Raw genomic sequence first — 11,950 nt, 5'->3', positions numbered from 1 at the left:
TCTGCAATGCCACGCATGCTGGGCCGCTTTGCAGGCCCCCATTGTTGATTTCTGAGATGCACCCTACGTGCATATTGACAGCACAGCTTACTTACACGAAATGACGCCCAAGTGATGCATTTGTTTTGTTTTATTACCTATGTTTGTCTATCAAACTTGCAAAATAGCTACTCAATCAGGCCCTTTCTCTACCTATAGCCTCTTATACCTGAGTCAGCGTCAAGAGGACACTTTCGCCGGGTCCCAAGTTTGCCTTGACGCCACTCTTCTGGCTGCCCAGGTCCTTGTTGTTCCAAACATCATGGACACGATAAGTTCCCTTAATTCCCAGGTCCTTCCATGAAGCTGAAACCAACTCAACATCAGTGCTGGTGCCGTTAAATCCTCCCTGGCCGAGGTCGGGGCCGTAGTTGGCGAGCACAACAACAGCTTGACCGTTGGGAGCCGGTCCTGCGATCCAGGCCTGGAGCTGTTGGGAAGCTTGTCCACCAGTGCCGGGGTTACGCGGCTGCATGGGATACTGTGCGGTAAAGGTGGCCACAGCGTGTGCCGCTTTGTTGGTTAGCAGGTTCACGCCAAACTTGTCGAGATTGGTGAGATCAGAGCCAAGAATCAGGTTGGCACCAGCTCCGATGTAGTGCGTCATGACTGTCTGTCGCTGTGCGTCTGTGATACCAGAGGTTGTGGCGTTGTTGCCGACAAGAAGATTATCCATATCAGGGTAGATGTTTAAGTGGTCAAAATACTGTAGACCGGCAACGATGAATTGGCGGTAGTTGTCAAAGGCTCGTTGAACAGTAGCCCATGATACGAAAGACGACTGACCGCTGTTGTTGAGATCCTGGTCGGTTCTCATGGAATCAGCATTAGAGTTCCAAATGTTGAAATACTTTTGAGTACGATCAAGCTTCCAGGAAATGTCAAGCCGCATCTTGCGGCCAGTTTGCTGGATGGCCTTGTGCCATGCAATGACGGAGCCGCTTCCATCAGGAGGCAGCATTTGGCCATTGTCAGGCGAGCCAGGCGTGACAAAGTCGAGTTTGACAAAATCAACTCCCCTAAACACTCCATTATTAGCACAAACAATCCAAGTAGAGAGTGACAGAAACCTATAAGTAAGAACATGTGTTTGGCACTTACCACGAAGCAAACAGATCGGCGCAAGAGTTGTGCCACAGCTGCGCAGCAGGCTGCGTGAAGTCGAAGATACATCTTACAAGACCCTCGTTACCATGGCAAATATCGCCAATCTTGACATCCGTGTGAATGACAGTCTTGTTGACATCTGCTAGGAAGGCACCTGGCACAATGTAGACGCCCATCTTTAGACCCTTGCTGTGAAGATGGTCTGCCAATTTGGGAATATCGAAGACCGTATCATCGTAAATGATGCGGCCATACTCATCGCCGTTTCCTCCAACGGACCAGCCCGAGTCCAAGCTGCAGGTGTCATATCCAGGAAGGCCGACTAGGCGATCGCACTGTTCAATGACATGCTCTTGATCAAACTTGAAGCTTGGGAGAGTCAGGGGATTTGCCTGGATGCCGAATGAATTCCATCCACGGGCAGAGCTGCGGAAACCATTGGGTGTTTCCTTGTAGGAGATGATCTTGAGTGGTGTTCCGCCTTGGTTCGACGTCCGTTTAGCATTGGGAGCTGCCACGGCGCCGGTTGCGCTCAAACCAAGCAGCAGCGCCGAAAGTAGGCTGTTTGCCATAGTTGATATCTGCAATAAACGATACCAAGCTTGTTAAGATGGCAAGAAAAGTGTAGAGGTTCTTTGCGAGTTGAAATCACCCTGAGAAGGTGTCAAAGGTGTTAAACTGACACACTCTGAGCTCTTAATCTGGAAGATCTGAGCAGGGCTTATAAGATGCAGTCAAGCTCCAACGCGGCTATTTTATATTATTTCTATTTACGTATTATAATACCACTCTGTGAGTAGAATCGCATGTTCACGACTACTCTTTGGGCGGAATTCAGCTATCCGGCGGTATGATGTCGGCAACTCGCGGCGGAGGATTGCTCGGCATCTGCACTCTCCGCCAAGGCTTACTCGAAGATGAGAGAATAAAAGCTCCGTATAATGGCAATGCACGTATGTTCTAGGCCGCGATAATAGAGAAATAAGCTATGACGATTACGTACCATTGGGTTGCACCGATCTAATGCGGAGAGTATGGGGAATTCCTGGGGTTCAATGCGGAGATAATGCAACCCCTGGTGTTGTCATCACCGGGGATTTAGCCATTCTCGCCATCTGGGGTACACAAAAACATCTTAGCAGCAACTACAATTAAACGAGCCTAGTTGAGCTTCGTATTGGCAATAATGCGATTTCTAGCCGACGGAAGCTATAAAGGCAACTAAGAGGCATAACTGAGATGAAAGGCGAGGAGACGGAAAAGGGCGGAGAGGTCTTGGACGGAAAAACAAATGAGGCGGAAAAGGTCGAACGAGGCCATTTGCCGGGTAAAATGGTTGACCGCCCGATCACGGCTAACTTTCCGTTGAAGGAATTGCTTTACAAAGTACAGATGTCGATTTCGCTCCGTGGTTCCAAGCAGCAACGAGAATGAAAGGCGTTCTTCCCTCTTTCTCTCTGCCATCATGGAAAACCAATTCCTCCACCTGACCAATGTGACACCCAGGTATCATCTTAGCCGTGATTGAAATCTACCACAAAGCCATATCTGTGTTCTGTGTCCTCTAATCTAATTATCATGCTTTTCAAACCGTCATCCAGATGCTTTGCCTGGCACTTCCCTCTCCCCAGCTAGATCTCTATTTTATCTGGCGGAGGCTGAGAAACACTCCCCAACCAAGCCCAGCAATGCTACCAACAAGCTGCCGGTAGTCAAACGGCACGACGACCAAGTTTAGAAGACAAACAATCGGCCACACTCGATATCCCGCAAATAACATGGGCCAGAAGTCCTAAAGTTCTTGGTCAGCCTCTCCAGATCCTCCTATCTCATCAGCTTTCGAAAGGGGCTGTCCAATACTCACGCTTACAACGCTACTCAGGATGCCATCATAACCCTGAAGATTCATTTGACCCATCAGGCAGATGAACAGGAGCGTGTTGACCGGTGCTCCAAGACCTTGATCCAGGAAGAACTTGGCTGCCGTGTTGGCGATGTTGAGCTTACCACCGGTCACTGCATCTTGAGATGGAGATGGAGTTGGTTTATCTTTTAGAGATTTGTTTTCTTCCTTTGGCTCCGTCGTGGTTGGAAACGTCTGCTCCAGGAACTCTTGCCATCTATAGTTGGGAGGAGTTGTGAGCACCGTATACACGATGAAGCGCAGGATAGAAGAGAAGTCAATCTCATCGACAGCCTGATAGACGAAGACCGAGCTATTAGCAATGTCAATCAATAGCGACGTCATGGAGATTCCACTAACCCCCTTGCGATATGCCAAAATTCCTTGGGCAAATACCCCGGACAATGCATTTAGCACAGTCGCCTGAACAGTTGCACTGGTAACTTTGGAATCCATTGCATCGATAGCTTGAATCTTCTTTTTTTTTGAGCTGCGCCATTCGAAAGAAACAAATTACCATTCAGTCTAACAAAGGCTTTACTGCGGTTGGACTGTTAAGTATGTACGTTTCCCAAAGGGGCCACTCCCGGAGAATGAAGGCATTCATCAAGTGTCTATATTCTCCGTGAGATACTCCGAGATACTATCTCTGCCCCCGAGCTATTGGCCATGTCGCAATTCTTTCATCTACTAGGAGAGCATCACGCGTATTGTGGATTCACTACCGCTGTGATGCATCTAGCTCGAGTTCGGCGATACTTCCGAAGCCGACCGTTATAACGCTCGCAGCAAACATACGTTGCATGATCGCCTGGAGGGGCAAACGTGCCATCTCAGACCCAGTTAGCTGGGCTTATCAGACGACTGCAGTCCAGAATTCCACATAATTACATAAAAAAGGTCTTCTCAATAATATCATCCCCGGCCCCTGCAAAGTTGCCAAAAGCTTTTTGCCTCTTCCTTGCCTCAACCCCGCGCTATGTCACTCTCAAGAGACTCCAAAAGGGGAAATTATCGGCACATGAATAGCGTTGGCCGTACCGAACTGCCAGCGCCTCCATGCCTATACAGGCTATACTCGTTTTACCGCCAAAGAAAATACGTCGGCCCGGGGTAATAGTCCAGGCTTTGCAAGGCTGGCTTAATCCTGGTAGGGAATGGCCAATTGCGGGGGTGGAAAGACGAGCCGAGTTGCAACACATGTAAGCTGATTCGACGAAAGCCAAGAACTTGTTTTTTTGTCAACAGAAACGAGGTGTCTCTCGGAATTCGCTCCAGATGGCAAGGAAGAGCTAGTCGCTATTGGGGCTATATTCACATGAGGGGTGGCAAGCTGGTGAGTCTATAAAGGAGGGTCTCGGCATGATGTTTGTTCTTCTTTCTCGATGACATTGGGCCGATGTCACCAAGAAAACGGTGAGACAAGGGATCGCTACGACCAAGATAAGACACACATGGTCTGTTCTTGCGTCTTGCTTGCCGAGATTTATAAATTCCCTGCTTCTTCCTCTTTTTTAGTTTTCTTTTTTACCCTTATATAAAGACGGCTCTACTTTTGATCGTCATTTCTCCACCATAAAAACGTGGCCGCCAAACCGCCATCATGGAGAAGTCAAATCTGGGGGTGACCCACACAGAAGATCTTCCCATCGAAGCCGATGAGAAGTACAACATCAATGAAATCACAGACAAGGCGAAACAGGGCGCTGAGGCCGAGCATAATCTTGCTCCCCTCCAGGCCCTCCGCCTCTATCCAAAAGCCATCTTCTGGTGTCTAGTCGTATCCGCCTGTGTCATCATGGAGGGTTACGATACCAACCTGCTGGGCAATTTTTACGCGTATCCTGAATTTGCCAAGAAGTACGGCAAATTTAACGAGGGTTCTGGCAACTACCAGCTTTCGGCTCCTTGGCAGGCTGGTCTCGGTAATGCTTCCGGTGTTGGCTCCTTCTTTGGCACGCTTCTTAATGGCTATCTCGTGAACAAGTTTGGCCATATTCGAGTTATTTTGGCCTCTCTTGCGACGTTGAGTGCCTTTGTTTTCATCGTCTTCTTTGCGCCAAACACCAAAGTTCTCCTTGTTGGTGAGCTTCTATGTGGTCTTCCATGGGGTATCTTTGCCACCACTGCCCCAGCCTATGCTTCAGAGGTTCTTCCAATGACTCTGCGAGTATACCTGACTAGCTGGACCAACATGTGTTTTATCATTGGACAGCTCATCTCAGCTGGCATCATGGCTGGCCTCGTCAACAACACGACTGAGTGGTCATACAGAGTGCCTTTTGCCATTCAATGGTTTTGGCCAGTTGTTTTATTCCCCATCATCTGGTTTGCCCCAGACTCTCCTTGGCATCTCGTCCGCAAGGGACGCCACGAGGAGGCAAAGGAGTCGTTGAGAAAGCTACGGACAAATCCTACAGAAGAAGAGTTGCAGGAGAGTCTCAATCTGATCATCTACACCAACAATCTGGAAGAGCAACTCGAGGTGGGCACATCCTACTGGGACTGCTTCAAGGGCTTTGAACTTCGCCGAACAGAGATTGCATGCGTCGTGTTTGCCGGTCAGGTCCTCTCTGGTCTCAACTTTGCTTACAACTCGACCTACTTCTTCCAACAGGTGGGCCTATCCACAACTCAGACCTACCACCTCAACGTCGGTGGAAACGGCATGGCCCTGTTTGGCACCATCGTTTCTTGGATCTTCGTCATGCCGTACGTCGGACGTCGCACCGCATATGTCACTGGCATGTTCGTCATGTCAATCATCTTGATCATCATTGGCGGCCTCAACGCAAAAACGAATGATCACAGCATTGGCATGGCCCAGGCTGTGCTGACTCTTATCTGGACTTTTGTCTTCCAGCTTTCTGCCGGACAGCTTGGCTGGGCGTTGCCAGCAGAGCTTGGATCCACACGCCTTCGTCAAAAGACTGTGTGCTTGGCTCGCAATGCGTATGCTATTGTTAGTATCATCGCCGGCGTCCTACAGCCATACTTTATGAACCCAACCGAGTGGAATCTTAAGGGATACACAGGCTTTGTTTGGGGAGGCACTGCTTTCCTCACCTTTGTTTGGGCGTACTTCCGGCTGCCAGAGTCCAAGGACCGAACTTATGAGGAGCTGGACATTTTGTTTGCCAGAAGAGTGCCGGCACGGAAATTTGCCAACTACCAGATTGACGCATTCCAGAGCGATGCTCTACCATGAAGAAAGAATAGGGGGAAGACAGGGATTCATGATGAAAGGCATCGTGCCAATGCTACCATTGTGAAAGATAGTTGTGTAGTAGAGCTATTCTAATGAAGAGTAATGAATTATTCAATCTTCCGTTTGCAAGAACGAGTGAACCATATGCAAAAGATTAACCACTATACTGCTATAATATTTGGCTTCTAACACCACCAGAATCTTGGCTAGCACTCCATATAACTAGAAAAAGCCTTCGGGTCTTTTATACTTGGACAGCCTCACACCAGCTGTTTCAATGAGCCTTCGGCCAACTTTACCCCAGATTGCCTTTTTCAGCAGTATTAGTAGAATTAGTACAATAGTAGTCCGTAGTCCACTAGGATCTAACTAACAAACCATGTCTCCCCAGATCTCATGCTAAAAACAGCCAATCACCAGACCATGTGGAGTCCCCAGCTTTTGTTCCGAATAAACTCCCACGGGATCCCACCCAATCTCTATTATTCGATTGGATCGACAATAAAATTCCCTACCGGTTTTTTTATCTACGAATCAGAGGCGCCTCCGATTAATTGACCGTAACGAACGGCAGCTGATGGTAGCCCGTGATCCAATCATATCATAATTCTCCGTGGAAGTAGGATGGGATATTTTGGGGGTCTCCAGGATGAGATGGGGAACAGCATGGGGAATTTGGCTGCTGCCTGATAACGGTATTCTGTCTGGATTTGCTCGGTTTATGCTTATCTTTTTGTAATTTTTCTCTCTATATCAGTGAAAGCAGTACGGCATTCGTTGCTCTTCTGGTGGACGGATGGCTTCCCTTATTTAAATAATGAGTGGAGGTGCTGCTATAATATATTAGCGACGCATACATAAACGGAGATTCCGTTTCCCCTCCTCCTACTTTTTCAATTCCTTTCTCCGTCGGCTCTTCTCATATTTTACCATTAGACTTCCTCTCTTCTCTCTTTAGATTTGAGTAAGGGCCTCTTCTTCATTCTTTCTGAGTGGTCTCAATACAATTACAAGATGAGATTTCCAAAGGAAGGGCTCCTCGTTGCCCTCTCCGCGAGCGGCGTCCGAGCTGCCAGGAATGGGCTGGCGAGAACTCCTCAGATGGGATGGGTATGTAATTCTCTTCCTCTGATTAGTGAAATCGAAACATATAAACTCACATATAATGTTTCATGAACAGAATAACTGGAACACCTTCGCCTGCTCCGTCTCCTCCGCCCTCCTTCTCGACACCTCCAAGCTGCTCACGGAATACGGCCTGCAAGATCTAGGCTACAAGTATGTCGTGCTAGACGACTGCTGGTCTTCCGGCCGAGACGACAAAGGCAAGCTCGTGTCCGACAACTCCAAGTTTCCCGACGGGATGCGCGCCGTAGCAGATGCGCTGCACGAGCAGGGATTCTTGTTTGGCATGTACTCGAGCGCAGGCGAGATGACGTGCGCAAGATATGGTGAGATACAGGCTTGCTTCCTCTTTTTGCGATTCCGTTTAGTTAGCGGAGAGAAAGATGAGAGAGATGAGAGGTGCTAATCATAACGGTGGAATGAATATAGCCGGATCCCTCGACTACGAAGAGGCCGACGCTCAGAGTTTCGCCGACTGGGGCGTCGACTACCTCAAGTACGACAACTGCTACCACATGGGCCGCTTCGGCACGCCCCAAATATCCTTCAACCGCTTCAACGCAATGGCAGAGGCCATTAAGAAGACGGGTCGGTCCATCCTCTACAGCCTGTGCAACTGGGGCGAAGACTACGTCCACACTGTAAGCCAATCAAGAAAACTCCTGCCACTTATACGCGCACCAATGCGAGAAGAAGAAGAGGAAAGAGGAAGAAGAAGAAAGGCTAATTATGCGTTTTTTCCCGTCGCGCAACGGATAGTGGGGAGGATCCATCGCCAATTCATGGCGCATCTCTGGTGACATCTACGACTCTTTTGCTCGTCCCGACGACCTGTGCTCATGCACCAATGCCGCAGACCCGGCCTGCATTGCGCCTGGCACGCACTGTTCCGTGCTGGCCATTATCAACAAGGTTGCGCCCTACATCGATCGGGGCCTCCCCGGCGGGTGGAACGACCTGGATATGCTCGAGGTTGGCCATGGTGGCATGACTGAAGAGGAGGTAAGTGCTATCTCCACTATCATTCATTTATGGTGTAGGAAAGGAAACCGGGGAAACATACGCAAAGATTCCCCTCCCCCCTTGTCTTTTCACTTACACGGGATGAGAAACTAATATTTCACAGTACAAAGCCCACTTCTCCATGTGGGCAGCCCTCAAGTCCCCCCTGCTCCTCGGCAACGACTTACGCTCCATGACGGCCTCCTCCCTCGCCATCATTAACAACCCCGCCATCATCGCCCTCAACCAGGACCCCCGCGGCCGCGCCGTCCAGCGCATCCTGCGCAACCTCGATGTCCCCGTCGACCGCTTCGGCGTCGGCGAGGCGCAGGTCTGGAGCGGTCCCTTGGCCAACGGCGACCAGGTCGTCATCTTCTTCAACGCCGCCGACGCGGACCTCGACATGGCCGCCTCGCTCGAGGACGTCTTCATCATGGACGGCGTGGGCACCGCCCCGCAGATCCAGCAGGACTGGGCCATCCACGACCTGTGGGGCAGCACCGGCTCCCGCATGAGCACCAGCGACGCCCAGGCCCTGCTGGACGCCAAGGGCGCGGACGCTCGTCGGACTTTCCTGCAGACAAAGGTTGACTGGTACAACGCCACGGCTGTGCCCTACGCTGAAGGCCTGGAGCGTCGGGATCCAAGATTGTTTGGCGAGCGTATCGGAACTGTCAAGGCGGGTGAGGAGATTAAGGTGCGCGTGCAGAGACATTCTGCAAAGGTGTTTAGACTGCAGAGCATTAGTGGGCAAGATTCCGTGAGGAAGAGCCTTTTGAGAGATGAGCTTTGAAAAAGAAGCAGCTAAATAGCCAACTGGGGCTTCACATATTAAAGAGAGAGATACAGATGAGTATTCCAAAATTAGAGGGATTTCTCTGTTTGATTTGCATGGTTTGGCAGAAACCACGCAGCAATCATAAACCATATACATAGACATATCTCATAGAACATTTATAGCCATCCAATAAATCCAATATTGTAACCAAAGACCAAAAGAAAAGAAAAATTAAATCTCTTCAAAAAGAGTTTTCAGAAAGAAAAAAGACACGCTTGAGACTTGGATCCAGATTGAATCTTATGCAATTTCCACTTGCCCTGCTATATGCACCTGTTCAGCGTCAAACGGCGTATCGTCACACGATAGCGTCATGAATGACGCCGCGCCAGGCTCTAGCATCGCCAGATCGCAAGTGTCCTGCCAGCTGCCCGTACTACTTGATGACTCGTCTCCCTGTGCAGTCAAGTCACCCACGGTGTCCGTCACACCGCCCGCATGTTCCTCTAAAAGTGCTGGCCAGTGGACGTCGATGCTAGCAATAGGGTTTGAGAAGCCGAGGATCATCTCGGAGTGCTTCAAGAGCTTCGGTAATAGGTGAGACTGGCACCCACGGATGCGGCCTAGGAACTTGACCACTGAGACCAAAAGGTCCTGTGGCCCGAATTCGAAAGAGGACATGGGAGAAGCAGACATGGATGCATCTGCCAGACTCATTCCAATGTCAAAGAGCTTTTGCTCCTATCAATCACGGTCAGTTTCAATTACAGCAATTTTAGACTTATGCTTCTCGGAAACTTACGATAGCAATTCCGTGGCAGTCCTTTGAGGTCTGGCTCACAGACCCCAGGGCCTTCATGATGGACTTGCCAGCATCAAACGGCAGGCCAAGAGCAGGCACAAGGCCCTGGCCGTATACAAGATTCGGCTTGGAACCAAACGCGAGCCTCCACATCGATACGCGGAGCCACTGCTGAGTAACAAGGGTATCAAATCTCTGGCTTTCCATTACTGACTCTGCCGGCTGTACAGCGGAGAGCTTGTTGCTTATAGAATGGCTGAGGGCGACTCCCTGTGGCTGGCATCCATCGGTGTGAGGCTGCCATTCGTACAGAGAACACGGCAACAGCTCAAATAGACGGACGTGGTTTACAAAGTCGTGCATGACAATGGGGCAATCTGAGTCGACAATTTGTGGCTTTGAGATGGTGTTTCGCAGCATCACTGGCCGCCGGTGTTGAAGGGCGTATGTCCTATCACGATTTGTAATTAGTCTCAAAGGCTCATCTTCCTTGAAAGGATTGGAATTTGGGCAACTCACCTCTCCGTGACGAACAAGAGCCAGAATATCCGCCTTCTAATGTCCCGCTCGTTTTCTTGCAGGTTACTGTAAGCCGACTCGCTGTGCAGGCCAATCGACAGAGCCAGGGATATGGCCTGGTTCAGATAGAACCAAGCATGTGTGTGCTTTTCCAAGTTGCCATAGCCCGCAAAAAGGAAGAAAGAAGTCAGCAGGGTGTCCAGGCTCAAGTCGTCAACCACGTTGAACTGGAGCCGGGCCTGCTCAGCGGCGGTCAGCAGCGCCTCGCCCGTGAGAGGTGAGTCTAACGAGGTGTTGATGCCAACTGATGTTTCATCATACTCGTCTGCATTATCCAGCTTGAGTTGGATCCGCGTTGCTGCGCAGAGAGATAGGAGAAAGGCATATCGCGAAGGAGAGAGCTCGTCTAAGCGTAATGAGTCTGCTAGTAGCTCTCTGTCGTTGATGACAGGCATGATGGGAAACAGGTGCTTCATAAACACCTGTACATGAGCCGCCAAGGCCACCGATAGCCTCTGCTTGTCATGTTCCGTAGCTATCCCAGACGTTGACGCAAGAGCTAAAAGAGGATTATGCTGGTTACCAGAGCCTGCTCCCCGACTCCTATTCGAATCTTCCAAAGCGTTGAACTGAATCTGTGTAGCTGGCGTGCTAACGTCGAAGTGGTTTTTATCAGGCTCCGTGAGACCTTGTCTGATCTGAGACAGCCGGCGGCCTTTGCCTCCTCTTGGTCCTTTGCGTCGAAGCGTATGTAAGTATCGGCAGGGAATTGAAGACACAACGCAGTTGCTGCAGGGCAGCCCGCGATCGCACTTCATTTTCCGGAAGCGACAGTTGTCGCATACCTGCTGTGGCGGCTTCTGCGTGGGGGTCGGCGCGCTTGACATCGTGACTCTCTTCAAAGGCGAAGATTGGCGTTGCAGAGAGTTGAAAACGCAACGACAGCTATGAAGGCAGCTGCAGAAGACGATACAGAAGCTCTCTCCTATATCGGACAATTACTCTTTGATTATTCAATCGCCAAGCACAATGCTGTCAGCTCGATCCCCAGACTCGCAATTGATTGTCAATAAAGGTCCTTCTGCGTGAAGCAATAGATGGAACTAGGGATAGATATCCACAGAAGCAAATACAGCTGGACGAAAAAGTTAATGTCTAAAGGAAAATGAATCTCCTCCTGAATCAAAATTATTCTTCCCTGTCAAGGCAAAGAAAAAAAAAGAGAGAGCTTCCTTTTCCCGACGGCTCACTTTCACAGGGTCAGGCCAGCGTTGCAATGCATCTCACACGCCACCCCCGCAGCGTTACCGAATGTCACTATCGCTCTTTTTTCCTGCTTGTTCCCCTTTCCGCTATAATGCTTTCGATTGCCACCCACCACGTTTTTTCCCTAGTTCAGGTGACTGTTGCTTGGTTTGCCCAGTAGTTCTCAATAAACTCGACTACTATTTCGGCAAAGCTGAGGGC

General features: G+C 49.9%; 5 protein-coding genes across 5 annotated transcripts; 2 read left to right on the top strand and 3 right to left on the bottom strand.

The window, feature by feature from the left end:
• Positions 1 to 149: 149 nt before the first annotated feature.
• On the bottom strand, positions 150 to 2,214 carry GGI43DRAFT_189145 (glycoside hydrolase family 27 protein). Its single transcript, XM_083199933.1, has 2 exons — positions 1,141 to 2,214; positions 150 to 1,058 (listed from the first exon to the last, which is right to left on the bottom strand). The coding sequence occupies exons 1-2, from the start codon at positions 1,716 to 1,718 to the stop codon at positions 203 to 205; spliced, it is 1,434 nt and encodes a 477-aa protein (XP_083057431.1). The 5' UTR covers positions 1,719 to 2,214; the 3' UTR covers positions 150 to 202.
• A 571-nt stretch (positions 2,215 to 2,785) lies between these two features.
• Positions 2,786 to 3,505, bottom strand: GGI43DRAFT_386762 (Mpv17/PMP22 family protein; the record flags this gene model as incomplete). Its single annotated transcript, XM_083203837.1, has 2 exons — positions 2,786 to 2,938; positions 3,011 to 3,505. The coding sequence occupies 2 exons, from the start codon at positions 3,503 to 3,505 to the stop codon at positions 2,786 to 2,788; spliced, it is 648 nt and encodes a 215-aa protein (XP_083057430.1).
• Positions 3,506 to 4,040: 535 nt separating this feature from the next.
• Positions 4,041 to 6,406, top strand: GGI43DRAFT_189073 (general substrate transporter). Its single transcript, XM_083199932.1, has one exon. The coding sequence runs from the start codon at positions 4,653 to 4,655 to the stop codon at positions 6,255 to 6,257; it is 1,605 nt and encodes a 534-aa protein (XP_083057429.1). The 5' UTR covers positions 4,041 to 4,652; the 3' UTR covers positions 6,258 to 6,406.
• Positions 6,407 to 7,043: 637 nt separating this feature from the next.
• On the top strand, positions 7,044 to 9,356 carry GGI43DRAFT_188782 (glycoside hydrolase family 27 protein). Its single transcript, XM_083199928.1, has 5 exons — positions 7,044 to 7,367; positions 7,438 to 7,708; positions 7,812 to 8,023; positions 8,142 to 8,384; positions 8,509 to 9,356. The coding sequence occupies exons 1-5, from the start codon at positions 7,272 to 7,274 to the stop codon at positions 9,175 to 9,177; spliced, it is 1,491 nt and encodes a 496-aa protein (XP_083057428.1). The 5' UTR covers positions 7,044 to 7,271; the 3' UTR covers positions 9,178 to 9,356.
• On the bottom strand, positions 9,320 to 11,753 carry GGI43DRAFT_188839 (transcription factor domain-containing protein). The gene is made up of 3 exons (XM_083199930.1): positions 10,484 to 11,753; positions 9,965 to 10,415; positions 9,320 to 9,903 (listed from the first exon to the last, which is right to left on the bottom strand). The coding sequence occupies exons 1-3, from the start codon at positions 11,368 to 11,370 to the stop codon at positions 9,463 to 9,465; spliced, it is 1,779 nt and encodes a 592-aa protein (XP_083057427.1). The 5' UTR covers positions 11,371 to 11,753; the 3' UTR covers positions 9,320 to 9,462.
• Positions 11,754 to 11,950: the final 197 nt, after the last annotated feature.

Source organism: Trichoderma evansii (assembly GCF_050947405.1).
Source record: "Trichoderma evansii strain SZMC 28006 chromosome Unknown GGI43scaffold_21, whole genome shotgun sequence".
Lineage (NCBI taxonomy): Eukaryota > Fungi > Ascomycota > Sordariomycetes > Hypocreales > Hypocreaceae > Trichoderma > Trichoderma evansii.
The sequence above is the reverse complement of the archived record's forward strand: the minus strand, read 5'-3'. Positions and strand labels throughout refer to the sequence as shown.